At 40.5% G+C, this 21,437-nt stretch overlaps 1 protein-coding gene across 1 annotated transcript; it reads left to right on the top strand.

Annotated features, from left to right (window-relative positions):
* The first annotated feature begins 501 nt into the window (after nucleotides 1–501).
* Nucleotides 502–1,535, top strand: LOC100604347 (olfactory receptor 6B1). The gene has a single exon (XM_030826577.1). The coding sequence runs from the start codon at nucleotides 564–566 to the stop codon at nucleotides 1,497–1,499; it is 936 nt and encodes a 311-aa protein (XP_030682437.1). The 5' UTR covers nucleotides 502–563; the 3' UTR covers nucleotides 1,500–1,535.
* The last annotated feature ends 19,902 nt before the right edge of the window (nucleotides 1,536–21,437 follow it).

Raw genomic sequence — 21,437 nt, forward strand, 5'->3', positions numbered from 1 at the left:
CTCCGCTACTCACTTTCTCATGTACCTCATAGGTGATGACAGCTACTCTCTATCTCCAGGGATGGTAGATGAAAATAATAGCATGTGAAGGATAAAGGAGTTGTAAGGAAGAACTTCCAGAGCTCTGGGTAGGTGGAGAGACAGGAAGGTCAAGTGTATCTTTTGGAATTGGAAATTGTAAGGTGTCAGACAGTGCAAGATATTAGAAGGAGCATGGGCTTTAGACTGAGACTTGAATGTGATTCCTGCCCTGCTACCAGTGACAACGTGGTCAGTTACTTAATTCCTGTCCAAGGCACGATTTCTTCATCTTTAAAACAGATATTATCACACACACACACACACACACACACACACACACACACACACACGGCTATGTGGAAATTAAATTACGTTGTGTGCCTCACGTACCCAGTTCATGGTCTGACCTGTAATATGTATTAATAAATGATAACTGTTACTGTTACTGATAGAGAAGACAAGGATGGAAAAATATAGCTGGGCCATGGAGTCTGATCAAATGATTTTTCCTCCCCAGGAGAGCTAAGCCCTGTGTCTCCAATATGGAAGTGGAGAACCAGACACGAGTCACCAAGTTCATTCTGGTGGGATTCCCTGGGAGCTTGAGTATGCGGGCAGCCATGTTTCTGATATTCCTTGTGGCCTATATTCTGACAGTGGCTGAAAACGTGATCATCATCCTATTGGTGCTGCAAAATCGGCCACTGCACAAGCCTATGTACTTCTTCCTGGCCAACCTGTCCTTCTTGGAGACCTGGTACATCTCTGTGACTGTGCCCAAGTTACTGTTTAGTTTTTGGTCTGTGAACAAAAGCATCTCTTTCACACTCTGTATGATACAACTGTACTTCTTCATTGCTCTCATGTGCACAGAATGTGTGCTTCTGGCCGCCATGGCCTATGACCGGTATGTGGCCATCTGTCGCCCACTCCACTACCCGACCATGATGAGCCATGGGCTCTGCTTCCGCCTCGCTCTTGGTTCCTGGGCCATTGGCTTTGGCATCTCCCTGGCAAAGATCTACTTCATCTCCCGCCTCAGCTTCTGTGGTCCCAATGTCATCAACCACTTCTTCTGTGACATCTCTCCGGTACTTAATCTCTCCTGCACAGACATGTCCATAGCTGAGTTGGTGGACTTTGTCCTGGCACTGGTCATCTTCCTTTTCCCACTCTTTATTACTGTCCTGTCCTACGGATGCATTCTGGCCACCATCTTATGCATGCCCACAGGAAAGCAGAAAGCATTCTCCACTTGTGCCTCCCATCTTGCGGTGGTCACCATTTTCTATTCAGCCATTATTTTCATGTATGCTCGACCTCGAGTTATCCATGCCTTCAACATGAACAAAATTATTTCCATCTTCTATGCCATTGTCACTCCTTCTCTCAACCCCTTCATTTATTGCCTAAGAAACCGAGAGGTCAAGGAAGCGCTGAAGAAACTGGCATATTGCCAGGCCAGCAGATCTGACTAGTCAATTACAGTTGATTAGAAAGAAAGATCTGAGTGGGTGCCTATATGTCTTCCTCCATCCTTTCTCCTTTGATGACTCAGTTAGGACACTGCCCGTGTTAATATGACATCACCATGTCTACATCAATCTCAGGCGCTTGGGTGTCTGCATCTGTGCATATGGTCAGTGCTCTAAGGCCATACGCGTTTTAGAGAGCTAGAGAAAACAATTCTCAATGGTTGTGACCCCAAATGGGGTTTCTAAGACTGTGAGTAAATTTATAACCGAGTTAAGTAGGAAGAGAGATGGTGATGGGTGAGTTAGCTTTTTTGGATCTGCCGTACACTAATAGCTCTGAGGCCAACAAAATAGGTGGTAGCTTCCTGATTTCCCATCTTTCTAAGACAGAGGTAGCAATTCCCTCAACAATCTCATTCTTGATGTGCTGGGAGTAAATTTTGGTGGCAGAGACTGCATCTTGAGTTTTTGCAACACTTTTTGCAAGCACTTACTAACCTGTATTAAATCCCTTTCTGCTTAAACTAGAGTGCTTTCTTTTATCTGTAAGTGAATTGCACCTTACACAATTGTGTTTTGTCTTCTGATATAACTCACACAGTTGCCTTTTATTGAATTTTATATTTCCCTTCTAGGTGCCACAACGTATCCTTTAGTGGATGAACATAAAATAGATCATAAATAAATATCATCAAATATATGAATTGCCAAATAATAATTGCCCTCATCACTTCTCTTTTCTTTTGATCTTGATATCCTCTTGTTCCCCCCCACCCCGCCCTCTCTTTTATCTTCTCTTGGTTTTCCGCTTTCTCCACACTCAACTCAGAGATAAGTAACAGGTTTCAGGAATTGACAGAGATTTTCGTTCCATGCCATAGTGATTCTCAACTCTCCTTACCTACATATCTAACACCCTCTACACACATGCTAGAACCTCATCGATCAAATGTGCTTTACACCCATAGAAGGTACATAGATATGCTCGCTCTTGGTTCATAGTTTTGCTAATGGCAAAGGGAGATATATTTTTAAGCTGTATTCAACATAGCGGGCCAACATCAGTGGGAATTTAATTCTTTTATTGTAACAGTTTTAAACAGGAGAGTTTCTTGCATTAATAACATCTTTTAGCTAAGAACAAACCACACTTTCAAGAATGCTTTCTCTTTCTTCTTAATTAAGAAACGTTAGGTAGAATTATTTGTTCCATTTTATAAACTTCCAGAACAGATGTTCAAGGAAGTAAATAACATACAACCACAGACAATGGGAGAGCAGAGGTCAAAGTCCCAGTTCCCTGAATCCAAACCCTGGGTCTTTCTCTAGTGAATGGGCTCTCCCTAGAGAGAAAACATACTTCTTTAGAAGCCAAGTATGAAAGCTAGTTGTAAAGGAATATAGTTGGAATTATGACTTGCTATACCTGCAGAACAGTAATAAAATAAAAATTAAAAAATGTGAATTATAGGTCCCAGAGGAAAAAAGAAACAAAAATAAAATGCAAGCACACCTTGCTTTAGGGAATAAATGTACAAAAGAGAACAATGCTTAAAATGGAAAGGATTTAATGTTTGCTTCTGGAATGTGGTTTGGTCCCTTGATACAATAAATAAGTTGTGATGAATATATTTCCATTTAAAACCTAGACACACAAAAAAGAGATTATTTTCTGAAAACTTCAAATGAATCAAAATATAATCGCATAGTCATATAAGGATATTAAATGTGTGCATTAAGAAAGGAAAAGACATGTTCAGTAGGGATTAGGAAATGAAAGATAAAAAAACTCTGGCAACAACTTGAATTTTAGCCCTGGATATATATTCACCATGCAACCTTGGCCAAGCCATCTATACTTTTGGAAACACTGAGTCTTTATGTGTAAAATAAGAGTAATAATAGTTGCTTGGTGTTTCTTACACAATGGTTATGAGGATCAACTACCATTATGGAAAAGACATTGATTGTTAAATATCTTGGGCAGTGCATGATCTAAGCAAGCTGCCGCTAGGTTAGGGTTTGCATGGGAAAACTGTTTGGGAAGGCTATGCTCTCTGGACCTGTCTAAAACCATTCCATACCTAGTTGACTCCACATACTATAGTTATAGTTAACCTGGGAGGCTGCAACCTTCAGGGGCAGTTTATTTCTTTATTATTTCTCATGAATATCTTGGAAAGGGAGAATGTAGAAGTAGGGTTTCCTGGTGAATTCTATTAATTTTTTTTTTCAAATAACAATTGGAACATTGAGCTCCTTCTCCTTTGTGGAAGGAATACCTAAGTGCCCAGGCTTAGCAAAGTAGAGGACACAGACCAATGTAGAAATCTGCCTCAACAGAGACAATAATGTATAGTGGATTACTGGTTAAATTCATATAGAAACAAGCTATTTCTAAGGTGACACACAAAGCAAGCCAGAAGTTTCAGGTGATCTTGTTGGGGTAACCATCATAAAAGGCTGGTAGTCAGTTTCAGTAGTTTATCCAGAGAACATGCCCTGAAGATTTGATTATCACCAGCCAAACTCATAAGGAGGCCCACAAAATAAAATATAAATATATATTACACGTGCAGTATATATTTTAAATCACTATATTTATTCATTCATTTAACTAATATATATTAAGGATCTATTATGTACCTGTAGGGATACAATAGCAAAATATTAAAACTTGTTACCTTCATGAGCAGAAACAGATAGGAGATAATACCTTTGTGCGTGTGTGTATATATATATATATATATATATATATATATGTATATATGTGTGTGTGTGTATATATATGTGTATATGTGTGTGTATGTGTATATATATGTGTGTATATAAAATATATGTATATATATTATATATATGTATATATATTACATACACACATATTGTAATGGGTTGAATGGTGGCTCCCAAAAATATGTTTTCACACTTTTTTTTTTTTTTTTTTTTTTTGAGATGGAGTCTCGCTCTGTCACCCAGGCTGGAGTGCAGTGGCGCAATCTCAGCTCACTGCAAGCTCCACCTCCCAGGTTCACGCCATTCTCCTGCCTCAGCCTCTCCAAGTAGCTGGGACTACAGGTGCCCGCCACCACGCCTGGCTAATTTTTTTGTATTTTTAGTAGAGACGGGGTTTCACCGTGGTCTTGATCTCCTGACCTCATGATCCGCCCGCCTCAGCCTCCCAAAGTGCTGGGATTACAAGCGTGAGCCACCACGCCCGGCCTGTTTTCACACTTTCAACCTAGAACTTGTGATTGTGAACTTATTTGAAAAAAAAAGAGTCTTTGAAATATAATAAAGTTAAGGACCTCAAACTGAGACCATCCTGGATTATCCAAGTGGACTCAATGTCTGATGACAAGTTCCTTATATGAGAGAGAAGAGAAAACAGAGAAGGGGATGTGAAGGTAGAGGTAGAGATTAGAGTTCTGCATCCACAAGCCAAGAAATACCTTGGGCCACCAGAGGCTGGAAGATAAAAGTAATGATTCTCCCCTAGAGCTATCAAAGGAAGACAGCCCTGATGACACTTTGATTTTGGACTCCTGGCCTCCAGAACTATAAGACAATATATTTATTTTGCTTTAAGCTACCAAGTTTGTGGTAATTTGTTATGAAAACCCTGGGAAATAAATACACATCCCAATTTGGGTGGCAATAAGTGCTATGGATGGGGAGGAAGAAAGCATGAAAGTATAATAGGAAGTGCTGCTGGAGATGAGAAATTTTAAATAAGATGGTCACAGAATCACCAAGTGAGGAAGAGATGCTTGAGCAAAAACCTGGAGAAGCTAAGAGAATAAGATATGTGGCTACTTGGGCAAAGAACATTCCAGGTAGAGAAACAGCAAGCGAAGATATGGAGTCTTGAGTAGTATGTTTGAGGGACATTGAAGAGACCAAGAAACCAGAGCAGTGAGAAAAGGGTAAGCAGGTGATACGGTTTGGATCTGTTTCCCCGCCCAAATCTCATCTTGACTGTAATCCCCACATATCAAAAGGGGAACCTGGTGGGAAGTGATTGCATCATGGGGGTGGTTTCCCCCATGCTGTTCTCATGATAGTGAGTGAGTTCTCACAAGATCTGATGGTTTTAAAATTGTTTGGCAGTTCCCCTCCCACTTTCCCTCTCTCTCTTGCCACAATGTTAGATGTGCCTTCCTTCCCCTTTGCCTTCTGCCATGATTGTAAGTTTCCTGAGGCTTCCCCAACCATGTGGAACTGTAAGTCAATTAAACCTTTTTAAAGTAAATTACCCAGTCTTAGGTAGTTCTTTATAGTTGTGTGAAAATGAACTAATACAGAAAATTCATACCAGGAGTGGGGCACTGCTATAAAGATACCTAAAAATGTGGAAGCAACTTTGGAACTGGGTAATGGGCAGAGGTTGGAACAGTTTAGAGGGCTCAGAAAAAGACAGGAAGATGTGGGAAAGTTTGGAACTTTCTAGAGACTTGTTGAATGGTTTTGACCAAAATGCTGATAGTGATACAGACAATGAAGTCCAGGCTGAGGTGGTCTCAGGTGGAGATAAGGAATTTCTTGGGAACTAGAGCAAAGGTCACTCTTCCTATGCTTTAGCAAAGAGATTGGCAGAATTTTGCCCCCGCTCTAGAGACCTGTGGAACTTTGAACATGAGAGAGATAATTTTCTGGTACCTGGCAGAAGAAATTTCTAAGCAGCAAAGCATTCAAGATGTGACCTGGCTTTTTCTGAAAGCATACAGTCATATGCTTTCATAAAGTGATGATCTGAAATTTGAACTTACATATAAAAGAGAAGCAGAGGATAAAAGTTTGGAAAATTTGCAGCCTGACTATATGGTAGGAAAGAAACAGGCATTTTCTGGGGAGAAATATAAGCCTGCTGCAGAAATTTGCATAAGTAACAGGGAGATGAATTTTAATCACAAAAACAATGGGAAAAATGTCTCCAGGGCATCTCAGAAATTTTCACAGTTGCCCCTCCCATCACAGGCCCAGAGGCTTAGGAGGGATAAATGGTTTCCTCGGCCGGTTCCAGGGCCCCACTACTCTGTGCAGCCTTAGGACATGGAGCCCTGTGTCCCAGTCACTCCAGCCATGGCTAAATGGGGCCAACCTACAGTTCAGGCTATTGCTTCAGAGGATGTAAGCCTAAGCCTTACTGGTTTCCACATGGTGTTGGGCCTGCAGGTGTGCAGAAGACAAGATTTGAACTTTGGGAGCCTCTGCCTAGATTTCAGAGGATGTACGAAAGTGCCTGGATGTCCAGGCAAAAGTCTGTTGTAAGGGTGAATCCTCGTGGAGAACCTCCACCAGGGCAAATGCAGAGAGAAAATGTGGAGTGGAGCTGTAAGAAAAGGGCCATCATCCTCCAGCCCCCAGAATAGTAGCTCCACCAACAGCTTGCACTGTGCACCTGGAAAAGCCACAGCACTCAATGCCAGCCCATGAATATTGGGGGAACTGTCCCCCAATATTTCAACGTAGGTTCTTTCTATTTTTCATAAGTGTCAGCCATCTGAGAAATGAGAAAGAGTACAAAGAGAGGAATTTTACAGCTGGGCCTCTGGGGTGACATCATATATTGGTAGGACTGTGATGCCCGCCTGAGCTGCAAAACCAGCGAGTTTTATTAAGGATTTCAAAAGGGGAGGTGGTGTAAGAACAGGGAGTAGGTCACAAAGATCACATGCTTCAAAGGGCAAAAAGGAGAACAAAGATCACACACTTCTGAGGAAACAGGACAAGGGCAAAAGCAGAACTCCTGATAAGGGTCTATGTTTAGCAGTGCACATGTTGTCTTGATAAACATCTTAAACAACAGAAAGCAGGGTTCAAGAGTAGTTTGGTCTGACCAAAAATTTACCAGGGCAGAGTTTTTTCCCCACCCTAATAAGCCTGAGGGTACTGCAGGACATCAGGGCGTATTTCAGTCCTTATCTCAACCACATAAGACAGATACTCCCAGAGGGGCCATTTATAGACCTCCCCCCAGGAATGCATTCTTTCCCCAGGGTATGAATTATTAATATTCCTTGCTAGCAAAAGAATTTAGCAATATCTTCCCTACTTGCACGTCTGTTTATTGGCTCTCTGCAAGAAGAAAAATATGGCCCTATTTTGCCCGACCCCGCAGGCAGACAGACCTTATGGTTGTCTTCCCTTGCTCCCTGAAAACTGCTGTTATCCTCTTCTTTTCCAAGGTGCACTGATTTCATATTGTTCAAACACACATGTTTTACAATCAATTTGTACAATAGTGGTTCTGAGGTGACGTCCATCCTCAGCTACAAAGATAATAGGGTTAAAAGATTAAAGTAAGACAGGCATAAGAAATTATAAGAGCGTTGTTTGGGAACTGATAAATGTCCATGAAATCTTCACAATTTATGTTCCTCTGCCACAGCTCCAGCAGGTCCCTCCGTTCAGGGTCCCTGACTTCCCGCAACACATGAAAGCAGCCACAAGGGCTGTACCCTGCAGAGCCACCAGGGTAGAGCTGCCCAAGGCCTTGGGAGACCACCTGTTGCATCAGCATGCCCTGGACATGAGACATGGAGTCAAAGGAGATCATTTTGGAGCCTTAAGATTTAATGGGTGGCCTGCCAGGTTTCAGACGTGCATGGGGCCTATAGCCCTTTGCTTTGGCCAATTTTTCCTATTTGGAATGGGGGCATTTACCAAATGCCTGTACTCCCATTGTATCTTGGACATAACTAACTTGTTGTTGATTTTACAGACTCAGAGGCAGAAGGGACTTGCCTTGTCTCAGATGAGACTTTGGACTTGGACTTTTGAGTTAATGCTGGAGTGAGTTAAGACTTTGGGGTACTGTTGGGAAGGCATACTTGTGTTTTGAAATGTGAAAAGGACATGAAATTTGGGAGACTCCAGGGGTGTAATAATATGGTTTGACTCTGTGTCTGCACCAAAATCTCATCTTGATTGTAATCCCCATTTTGTCGAGGGAGGGGCCTGGTGGGAGGTGACTGGATCATGGAAGCAGCTTCCTCCATGCTGTTCTTATAATAGTGAGTGAGTTTTCACAAGATCTGATGGTTTTAAAAGTGTTTGGCAATTCCTTCCTCACTTTCTCTTTCTCCTGCTGCCATGTAAGACGTGCCTTGCTTCTTCTTCGCCTTTTTGCCATGATTGTAAGCTTCCTGAGGCCTCCCTAGGCATGTGGAACTGAGTCAATTAAGCCTTTTTAAAATGAATTACCCAGTCACAGGTAGTTCTTTATAGCAGTGTAAAAACAGACTAATACAGCAGGGTAGGAGATAAGATAAGAGAGGTAAGAATAGGCCAGACACTGTTGAACCTGTAGCCACTGTGAGAAAATATTGGGTTTTACTCTGAATGAGATGGGAAACCATTGGTAGGTTTAGAGCAGTGGGTGATATGATCTTTTTGCTTTAAAAGGATCACCCTAGCTTTTGGTGAAGAACAGACTTGCATAAGGCAAGGGCAGGAGAAGAAAGAATATTTATGAGTCTATTATGGTAACACGGTGACACACAATGGTGGATATGATGAACAGTAGTTGTGGAAATGGGGTGAAATGGTCTGATTTTAGATGTATTTTGAAGATGGAGACAATACAGCATGTACATTCATGTCCATGTGGACCAACTTGATAAAATATTCAGAGCACACTTTGCAAAAAGCTCTCATTAGTTAGATTTTCCTGCAAACAAACCACCCCAAAACTTAGCAGCTTAAAATTATTAAGTCTGTAGTTTGAAGTCTTAGATTTGCTGGGCAGGTCTACTGATTATGTCTGGGCTTGCTCATCTGCCTGCAGTCAACTAGCAGGTCACTGGGAACACGCTGTGAGGTCTTCCCTCCACCTGTTCTCTTACCCTCCGGCAGGCTGTCTTGACCTTGTCACATGGAGATCAAAGTGCTCTAAGAGAGGAGAAGCTTGACAAACCTCTTAAGATCTATACTCAGCATTCACATTCTATTGGCCAAAGCAAGCCCATATTCAAGAGGCAGAGCAATAGACTCCACTTTTTGATGAAAAGACCTGAAAAGAATTGTGGCCTCTTTTGTAGTCTGTCACAGCTTTTTCCCTGAAACAAAAATAAATTTTAAAAACGACATTTTCCAAATTATTTTTCCACTGCTTTTTTATAGCTGTTAACAGATGCAACTCATTTTATACATGCCACTATGAATTTTCATAGGAGGCAACTACAAATACGAAAAACAGTACCTCTATAACACTAACGGAAACAGACAGTAAACCTGAGGAAGCGCAGAAGATAGGATCATTGAAATTTTTTTAGAAGTTTTCATTTAAGAAAAAGTTCTAATATCCTAAGTCTACAGCTCAAAGCATTTTCACAAATTGAACACAGCCCATGAAACCAGCACTTGCATCAGGAGAAAAAGAACACCAGAAACTACACCCCCATGTGCATTTCCAGTCATAATTCTAAGAGTAACTTTTGTCCTACTTCAAATAGCAGAGGTGGATTTTGCCAGAAATTTTAGTTAAAAAAATGAATTAGACAATAGGCAATCCTCTGTGTATAGCTTCTTTCACTCAATTTTATGTTTCTGAGATCTTTCCTGTTGTTACATGTAGTTGTAGATAACACATTCTTATCATAGTATAGTATTTCACTGTGTGAAAATACTATAATTAGTCAGAATGGTGATTATTGAAAAGTCAAGAAACAGCAGATGCTCGTGAGGCTGTGGAGAAATAGGAATGCTTTTACATTGTTGGTGGGAATGTAAATTAGTGCTGCCATTGTGGAAGATAGTGTGGTGATTCCTCAAGGATCTAGAACCAGAAATACTATTTGACCCAGCAATCCCATTACTGGATATATACCTAAAGGAATATAAATCATTTCTTTATAAAGATACATGCATGCACACTTATGTTCGTTGCAGCACTATTTGCAATAGCAAAGACATGGAATCAACCCAAATGTCCATCAATGATAGACTGGATAAAGAAAATGTGGTAAGTATGCATTATGGAATACTATGCAGCCATAAAAATAAGTGAGATCACATCCTTTGCAGGGACGTGGATGAAGCTGGAAGCCATCATCCTTAGCAAACTAACACAGGAACAGAAAACCAAACACTGCATGTTCTCACTCATAAGTGGGAGTTGAACAAGGAGAATACATGGGCACAGGGAGGGGAACATCACACACCAGGGCCTGTCGGGGATGGGGAGAGGAAGGGAGAGCATCAGGATAAATAGCTAAGGCATATGGGGCTTAATACCTAGGTGATGGGTTGATAGGTGCAGCAAACCTCCATGTAACACATCTACCTATGTAACAAACCTGCATGTTCTGCACATGTATCCTGAAACTTAAAATAAAATAAAATTTTAAAAAAGAGAAAATACTATAATTTATTTAGCCTTCTCATTCCTTCTGTATAGTGTCCAGTTTGGGACCATCATGAATAGCATTGTATGGATATTCTAGTACATATCTTTGCTGAACGTATAGATGTATTTCTGTTGGGTGTATAACTAAGACTGGAATTGCTAAATCACAGGATATGAATATGCCCAGCCTGATAACATATTGTGAAATAGTTTTTCAAAGTGGCTGTACCAATTTACACTCCCATCAGCACTGTATGAGCAGTTGAGAAGGTAGTTTTAAATGGTTAAAACTTCTAAATTAAGTGGAAACATTCTATTATAAAGAGACATGCATGCGTATGTTCACTGCAGCACTATTTGCAATAGCAAACACAGGTAATCAATCTAAATGCCCATCAATGATAGACTGGATAAAGAAAATGTTGTACATATACACCATGGAATACTATTTAGCCATAGAAAGAATGAGATCATGTCCTTTGTGGGAACATAGATGAAGCTGGAGGCCATTATCCTTAGCAAGGTAACACAAGAACAGAAAACCAGCTACTACGTGTTCTCATTTATAAGTGGGAGTTAAATGATGAGAACATATGAACACATAGAGGGGAATAACACACACTGGGGCCTATCAGAGGGTGGAGGGTGGGATGAGGAAGAGGATCAAGAAAAACAACTAATGGGTACTAGGCTTAATACATGGGTGATGAAATAATCTCCACAACAAACCTCCATAACACAAGTTTACCTATGTAACAAACCTGCATTTGTATTCCTGAACTTAAAATAAAAGTTAGAAAAATCAAATGAAAAGTTTTTTTCCAAATGGAAAAAAATTCCATGCTCATGGATAGGAAGAATCAATATCGTGAAAATGGCCATACTGCCCAAAGTAATAGATTCAAAGCTATTCTCATCAAGCTACCATTGACTTTTTTCACAGAATTAGAAAAAACTGCTTTAGATTTCATACGGAACCAAAAAAGAGCCTGTATAGCCAAGAAAATCCTAAGCAAAAAAAAAAAAACAAAGCTGGAAGCATCACACTACCTGACTTCAAACTATACTGCAAGTCTACAGTAACCAAAACAGCATGGTAGTGGTACCAAAACAGATATACAGACCAATGGAACAGAACAGAGCCCTCATAAATAACACCTACACATCTACAACCATCTGATCTTCAACAAACCTGACAAAAGCAAGCAATGGGGAAAGGACTCTCTATTTCATAAATGGTGTTGGGAAAACTGGCTATCCATATGCAGAAAAGTGAAACTGGATGCCTTTCTTACACCTTATACCAAAATTATCTCAAGATGGATTAAAGGCTTACATGTAAGACCTAAAACCATAAAAACCCGAGAATAAAACCTAGGCAATACCATTCAGGACATAGGCATGGGCAAAGACTTCATGACTAAAACACCAAAAGCAATTGCAACAAAACCCAAAGTAGACAAATGGAATCCAATTAAACTAAAGAGCTTCTGCACAGCAAAAGAAACTAGCATCAGAGTGAACAGGCAACCTACAGAATGGGAGAAAACTTTTGCAATCTATCCATCTGACAAAGGGCTAATATCCAGAATCTACAATGAACTCAAACAAATTTACAAGAAAAAAAACCCAACCCCATCAAAAAGTGGGCAAAGGATATGAACAGACACTTCTCAAAAGAAGACATTTATGGAGCCAACAGACATATGAAGAAAAGCTTATCAACACTGGTCATTAGAGAAATGCAAATCAAAACCACAGTGAGATACCATCTCACGCCAGTTAGAATGGTGATCACTAAAGTCAGGAAACAACAAATGCTGGCGAGGACGTGGAGAAATAGGAACACTTTTACACTGTTGGTGGGAGTGTAAATTAGTTCAACCCTTGTGGAAGACAGTGTGGTGGTTCCTCAAGGATCTAGAACTAGAAATACCATTTGACCCAGCAATCCCATTACTGGGTATATATCAAAAGGATTATAAATCATTCTACTATAAAGACACATGCACACATATGTTTATTGCAGCACTATTTACAATAGCAAAGACTTGGAACCAACCCAAATGCCCGTCAATGATAGGCTTGATAAAGAAAATGTGGCACATATATACCATGGAATACTATGCAGCCTTAAAAAAGAGTGAGTTCTTCTCCTTTGCAGGGACGTGGATGAAGCTGGAAACCATCACTCTCAGCAAACTAACACAGGAACAGACAACCAAACACCACATGCTCTCACTTATAAGTGGAAGTTGAACAATGAGAACACATGGACACAGGGAGGGGAACATCACATACCTGTGCCTGTCAGGGGGTGGGAGTGAAAGGGGAGGGAGAGCATTAGGACAAATACCTAATCCATGCAGGGCCTAAAACCTAGATGACGGGTTGATGGGTGCAGCAATCCACCATGGCACATGTATACCTATGTAACAAACCTGCACGTTCTACACATGTATCCCAAAACTTAAAGTATAATTTAAAAAAAAGAAAGAAAAGTTTACTTTCATAATGAGAAATTCATATCATATTAAAATATAATAAAATATTTTAAAAGTAATTATGTAGATATTTTATATTTACACATGAATACAAACAACTGGGACTAAGAGTTGTTATTATTATAATCTTATTTTTATGTTTATTTAGGAAGTTATAGGATAGTTACCTTTGTACCCATTAGGAAGAAAAATTGGGGAATATAAATAAATACCTTTATGCTTGAGTTTGGAAACCACTTTGAAGAAGTTGTAACATCCAAGGATTGTGAATATTCAAACCCAGTATATCTAGTCTAATCTATCTAAAATTACAACTCTGGAAATTTAGATTGCAAATAATACGTGATTAACACTCCTGAAAAAGCCTCTCACACATAGAAAGACAAAAGTTCACAGGTATATTGATAATTAGCTATATAAAGGAGCTCTTAACATTTAGTTTGTGGTTGTCTCGCAAACTGGGAAAAGAGAGCTGATAAGAATCCTCAGCACAGTCAGTACAACGAACATGGGATGAGCAACACTGTCAATGGCTGTGATGCTGCTCCAAGAAAAGACATAGAACTTTCCATGTGTCCTCACTGCCACAAATATGTAGAGATATGTGCATTTCCAATAATGTTTTACATTCTAAGAAAATTAGAAGCAGTTGGGCCAATGAAAAGTAACTTCCTACCTCTGGTGACGGTGACAGCATGGCACATGGGGTTATTATAGGTATATTATAAGTAAGCTGAGCCCTGGTCACAGGAAGGGAAGCTGTGGGAACTATCCTTCTTGCCCAGATAATGTTTTGAGATCCAACACTTGAATAGACATCTAAAGTCAGGGCCAAGAATGGTTAAAACACAGCCAAGAGGCCGGGTGCGGTGGCTCACGCCTGTAATCCCAGCACTTTGGGAGGCCAAGGCAGGTGGATCACCTGATGTCAGGAGTTTGGGACTGGCCTGCCCAACATGGTGAAACCCTGTTGCTACTAAAAATACAAAAAAATTAGCCAGGTGTGGTGGCGGGTGCCTATAGTCCCAGCTACTCAGGAGGCTGAGGCAGGAGAATCACTTGAATCCGGGTGGCAGAGGTTGCAGTGAGCCGAGATCACGCCATTGCACTCCAGCCTGGGCGACAGAGCGATACTCCATCTCAATTAAAAAAAAAAAAATAGCCAAGAGAGCTGCTATTTATTCTCTCTAATCACCTGTACCCTGAGAGTATGAGCAGACTGCATCCTTCCTAGGAACCAAGATTGGGAAATTGGGGACTGCTTTCCTATTTTGTCCACTATAACTTAATTAACTGTTTTGTTTTTCTTAAATAAATCCCTATGTTAACAATCTACCACCTTGTATATAGTGGGTTTCTCTAACCATATCCCTCTAATTTGGGAATGATCACCAGACTGAAGGCCAAGACTGGCACTGCCTAATGCCATAGTCTGGGCTGAATGAAAACAATTGTAAGGAAGGAAATTAGTCTTGTTAAAACCTATTTTGATTTGATTTCATGAAAGAAAAGATCTGGAAAGAGATAGGAAGATGCTTTGAACCTCTGTATTGAATCTTGGCAAATTTCACCTTAGTTAAAGATGAGCTAGAACAATGACAACAGCACATACCTATGGACATGAGGAAGCCACAGCATGTAAAGACCCAGGGAAAGAGTGTATTTCTGAAAATGGCATATGGCAGAATCTACAGGAAATTCAAGGAAACTGTTTTGCATTCTCCTAAGAGTCCAAGGATTTATGGCTTTTATCATTAAAGTACATAGTCAGGGAAAAAATAATATGAGATGAAGAGTTCAGTGTATAAACAGGGAACAGATTATTAAAAAATGTTTTAGATGCAAGCAGTGGAGGTTTGACCCAAGCTGGATTAAACAGTAATGAGAATGTATTGTCTTGAGTAACCTAACAAAGGATGGACACATTTTAGGCGAGGCTTGATCCTCAGGTCGGTTGTATCTCCAACATTCCGTTTCCTTTTATCTGTCTTTCTGCCTTCCACATAGTTTGCTTCCACTTGGAACTGACTTTCTTTGTGGTCATAATATGTCTGTCAGCATCTTCTGGGACTCCAGACTTCTTCTAGTAGGAAGAGAATGCCTCTCCTGGCACTTATTTCAAACAAACAGACATTTCTTTCCTAGAAACCCTTATAAAATTTCTCCTCAGGTGTTATGGGTTAGAATTTAGTCATATGTCCATGCCTTTCCCTGAAACCATCTCTATGCCCAAGAGACTAAAACATGCTAATGGGCTTAAGCCAGTCAGGGATTACGCCTGGGACCAGAAATGGAATTGACCTCCAAAGCTCATGGGCTACACAAAGGACAGTACATACCTGAATTAAAATTGTGATTCTGTTACCAACAGGAGTGTGTTAGTCTGTTTTCACGCTGCTGATGGGAAATTTACAAAAGAAAGAGCCTTATTGGACTCACAGTTCCACATGGCTGGGGAGGCCTCACAATCATGGCAGAAGGCAAGGAGGAGCAAGTCACATCTTACGTGGATGGCAGCAGGCAAAGAGAGAGCTTGTGCAGAAAAACTCTCGTTTTCAAAACCATCAGATCTCATGAAACCCACTCACTATCATGAGAACAACATGATTCAATCATCTCCCACGGGGTCCCTCCCACAACACGTGGGAATTATGGGAGCTACAAGATGAGATTTGGGTGGGGACACAGAGCTAAACCATATCAAGGAGGGAGCAGTTGATGCTGAATGGCTCAAAACAGTACATACCCACTATACTACTTAATTTTGGTTGTGTAAAACCCTCATTTATTTTACTTCCCAAGATGAATAGGGAATTTCTAAAATGCTCATGCTAAAAAAACGAAAACAAAACAGAGTAAAACCAAACACACACACACACACACATACACACACACACACACTCCCAACTTCTCACACTACTGCTGAATGGAGATAACACAGAGTCCCATTGATCACAACATCAAGCTCCAGGTCTAAAATAAAATATCAAGCAGTCCTCTTCATATGTGCAAATAAAATTGTTTTTTCTTTTTTCCTTTTAAAATGTCTTAAACTTGGAAACAGACAAAATAATCTTTGATTGCCTATTTTTGTTTCCGGGAGGATCTCCTGTTCATTGTCTTCAATGGTTACATGTGAGTTACACAACAGGGAAATTTGTTTTTCTAAGCATGCTCTGCTCACCAAGGGCTTCTTCATTGATGTATTTAAGTATTCAAACTCCAGAGACTCCCGAAGGCCACGTTAGCCACCAATGACTCAGAGGATATCAGATAAGAACAGCTGCTATTTAGTAGGACAATGTCAGGCATTTCTCTCAGCAGAAGCTTTTGCATCAGCAACCTGTGTCCTGGTCCACATAGCTGCCCACAGGCTGTCCTCTTCATAGGTGACAGTTTAGATCAAAGGTTGAGATTCACACTGAGGGGTGCAGGGATTTTCCTAACTTAAAAGCCTCATGATCCATAGGAACCAGTATGTCCTATAAGAACTGCAGGGACATAGATTGCAGGATTCTCATAACAGGGACATGCCCCTTATGAGAATCACCACACACACCAAAAAATTGCCATGCCTATCAGAATAACTATTTATAATTATTTTCTTGTTACTCCAAGTCCAGATGTAACTTAACAATCAAGAGTCCTTTTCTGTTTTGTTTTGTTTTTTCAAAATCATAGTGAACCAACCATACAGTTGACACATTCCATCTTAGCTAGTTTCCAGGTTAACAGAGTCAAAATCACATAATTAAACAGTCCAGAGCACTTAATTGAAGGTGCTTCCTCACTGATCTACAAGGGACCATGGTGTTTTAGAAACCCACCTCTTGGTTCACTTTTAGCATTCAGTAGACACTTTAGAAGTTGAGTTAAGCAGAGGCTATCAGCAATCTGGCGTGGAATTTCTCTGTCAATACTACCACATATTTCTCTGTCAAAACTCCCACAAATATATAGTGGGGTTTTATTTTCTTTGGTCCCATCAATTTGGGCTAGTGACCAAAGTGAAATACCTGATTCTAAAATTAGGTTTGGGAACTTCTGCATGGCCTAGAAATGGGCCTTCAATGTTCATTCCCCTGTTTCTCTTTAATGACATACACTTTGTCTTCTACCCCTGAGTAAGAAGAAATAATGGTGCCATGAGGACTCACTAATAAGCTGCACTTGGCCCTGGGGCTGTATGTCTGTGAATAAACGGCCTTTTATAACAGGAATAACAACTTTGTGTCAGGAATAACATGTATTTCAGACGTTCCCTGAATGGAGTTACTTTGGGCTACAGGTAGAGAGTTGAGCATTTTTCTTATGCCAGCTCAAGACTACCGGGGTCTTTGACAGTTTGGATTGCTGGTTAAAGGCAAAAAAAAAAAAAAGCTTCTTTTGGTCAAGGGAGACCTATGTGCCATCCCCCTCTGCCTTCAGACACTGACAGTCGAAGGTCATTTCTTTCTATCTGAACCACAAGAAGTACTGAATGTACTCTGATAGTCTAAAATTTTCCTATCCTATCAAGTCTATTTTCCTATCTATCTTGCCTATCAAGCTAGTTTCATAGTCTGACTCACAAGACAGCACAGCTGGCATTTTAACCAGCTGTTTTGCAAACACGTAATGAAGATCACTAACATCCCAGCATGGGAAAGAGACGTGCCCACTACCCTCCATCCTATCTCATTGTAGCCGATCTCACCTCTTAGGGCCTCCTTGCCTCACGCATCTCTGGTACCAGATTAATTATCAGTTAAGGAACCTTTCCAATATAAGTAATAGAAAATTCAGCTCAAAGTGGCAAAAATAATAGACTGCACTGGTTCACATAACTAAACAGTTCTGATGCCACAGGTGAAGCGGCTAAGTCCCTGATCCTCAGCGCACAAGGTCAGCGGTTACATTCCAGCTGGCTTTCAGTGCTGTGTATCATATGAGGGAAGTCCCTCAAGGGCTTGGCCCCTCGCATGGAGGGGACTCCACGGCTTTTCCTCACTCTTGTGCTGAGTCTTCTCCCTCTTTCTTTATTTCTCTTCCCAAAGCCATCCGCCTTTTCAAAACTCTCTGCTAAACCCCGGTGTCCCCGTCCACCCCATCTTCCAATTCCTCTTGGTGAAAATGCAGCCCCTTCTACCGGGAGGTCTCGCTGCTCCTCAGATCTTTTCTTGCCCAAAGCTTCAGCCAGACAAGCCTTAGTATCCACTACCATTCAATCCTTGAGGATGAACATGGGTCCTCTAATTAAAATTCAGTTTTTCTATCAGTGCTAACCTCCAGCCTGCTTGTTCCATTTCTAGATTGCCTGTTAAATAACAACAATTTTCAAAGAAAAATGTTGACTTTAATTAAAGAAAATACAGGACCCTGATTGTTGGGCTCCAGCCATGGCCTTTAATCAGCAGCTGTTAGTAATTGTTTTAAGAGGCACCTTTGAATTGGTCTCCCTGGAACTCAAAGTCTATTTTATAGGCTGTCCTATTTGTTTCAGGATGCATCTAACAAAAATATTTTGACTTAAGGCCACTCTTTGACAGAAACACAGATATATATATATTTTTTTTCTGGAGGGCAATTTAATATGTAGACCCTTTAATAAATAAACACATAGATAAGTAAGTATGACAAATATTTATTGCATGCTGAGGAAACAGAGTTGAGTAATGGAATTCATAAATTCCATTTATGAATTTTAAACTTGAAGCTAGAGAAACACAATAACATGTTGACTTCAGATTGTAAAGAAGTAGCATGAAGAAAATAAAGAGAATATGTTGATTCTATTAGGTTCTTGCCAGGAAACATAGTTTATCTCAGATGATTCCAATGAAGAGGTTTTATTGAAAGCACGACTTACAGAGATGTGAACTGGGATACAGGAACAAACAAGAGATGCTGAGGCACCCAGAGACCAGCAACATTAGGAAGCCATTAACATCTCTTAGAGCTGGCAGGACAGGCAGAGAAGGTACCTGCTACCTTTTGGAGGGATTCAGTTATGCTAGAGACATAGTGTAAAGCATGGGGAGAATTGGAAGGAAATCCTGCTATCTCAAGTCTCCTTCTGTTCTTTTATCTCCAAAGGGAGACTGAGATGGCAGGATTTCCTTCCAATTCTCCCCATGCTTATTCTGTTGGCTTAATCTATGCAGAAACCAGGCAGCAAAAAAAGTTGGGAGATGTAAATGATAGGACCCAGTCTCTTGGGGAAAGAAAAAGTCAGAGAGCAGATGTTGGGTAGTGGGGCAGGGCAGGTCACCGTAAGCATAGACTGCTTTAGAAACAATGGTCAAGGGAAGGACAGGAGGAGGTGGCATTGTGCACAAAGCCCAAACGATGAGCAGGAGCCAGCTGTGGGAAGTATAGGGCAGTGGCTGCAAAAACCTGTCTCTGGGCTAGACTTCTGATTTGAAGCTAGTTCCTGGTGTGTAAACTTGGATGACTTAACCCTCTCTGTGCCTCAGTTTCCTCATAATTGAAACAAGGCTAATAATCGCACCGATTCCATTGCATTGTTTTGGAAACTCCATTAAATACAGATAAAGTACTTAGACCCATGCTTGGCATATAGTCAGTGCTCAATGAAATATTATTTTATTCGTATTTGGGCAAATATTTATGAGCAGAGCAAATACTGAGTGGAAAAGTTTGTAGTGAGAACTAGAGTAGCATGTCCCGTGAAAAAGGCTGATAATGATGTGATTAAAGTAAAACTTGCAGTAGAGGAATTCCAATTAGAAACTTATACTAAGAAAATGAAGTTATGTAAAAGTAAAAATGGGATGCTCATTGCAATGTTGTTTATAACAGAAAAATCAGGGCATAGGACAGCATTTCAAAAAATATAGTTCAATGGAGTAAAATGTAGCATATTCTTATATTGGAAAACGTAGCTAATGACATGGAAAGTGGCTTATAGTGATGATATATTTTTCTTAGCTTAGCCATAATATAAATTACATATTTAGATTTAAAATTATAAATTAAATGATTTATATTTAATAATATAAATTAAATATAATTTAATTGCACTGCACTCCAGCCTGGGTGACAAAGTGAGACCTTGTCTCCAAAGGAAAACAAACAAAAAGATGTCTGGTGTAAAACCTGGCTTTTGCAGGAGGCTGACCGTGATTTACTTGATATTAAAAATTATCAAAGATCTTCTGAGTCAGAGCAGCTTCATCAATCTTTCCTTTTGTTATGTTGTCATGGTAACAATAGGGCTCAGGCTAAAGCAGCCCTTATAGTTCAGTGTAAATCATATTTAACATTTGAGAAGTTTCCCCTTTTGACTCATGCTTTGACTGAGACATTTAAAGATCCGCTTGGTGTGCTGAGACAATGTGGTCAATAACGATCTTGATCCTAAAATCTAGATATACTAAAATTTAAAAGTGTTTGTCTAGGAGTGGATGGCTTGCCAGGTTTTTGTATCTCTTCCTCCTCACCCTGACCTTCCTTCTTCTTCACTACGTTGTATTTTCTACTTTTTTTTCCTGTTTAAAAATGCTGTATCACTTGTTTTTAAGATAAAATAATTCCCTGTCCCCTCTACCCTGCAAATTAAAATGCTAATCTGATGCCGTTGGCCTCCTCTTCAGAACACCTCAGTGTTTCCACCACCTGCAGTCAGAGGCGGGGTCCTGTGCTTCGCAGCATCACCTGTACCTCTCAGCATCACCTGAACCTCTCAGCATCGCCTGTACCTCTCAGCATCACCTGAACCTCTCAGCATCGCCTGTACCTCTTAGCATCGCCTGTACCTCTCAGCATCGCCTGTACCTCTCAGCATCGCCTGTACTTCTCAGCATCGCCTGTACCTCTCAGCATCGCCTGTACCTCTTATCATCGCCTGTACCTCTCAGCATCGCCTGTACCTCTCAGCATCGCCTGTACCTCTCAGCATCGCCTGTACCTCTCAGCACCGTCACCTGATACTCCCAACTAGCACTTGCTGTCCTCAATCTTCCTGTAGTTTCCAAAACACAACTTGCTGTTTCAGGCCTCCTTGTCGTTGTTCAGGCTGTTCGCTAGGTCTAAAATATCATTTCCTCTTCAGCTATTCGAATTTTTTATTCTTCTAGTTTACTTAGGCAT

Source organism: Nomascus leucogenys, chromosome 13, assembly GCF_006542625.1.
Source record: "Nomascus leucogenys isolate Asia chromosome 13, Asia_NLE_v1, whole genome shotgun sequence".
Lineage (NCBI taxonomy): Eukaryota > Metazoa > Chordata > Mammalia > Primates > Hylobatidae > Nomascus > Nomascus leucogenys.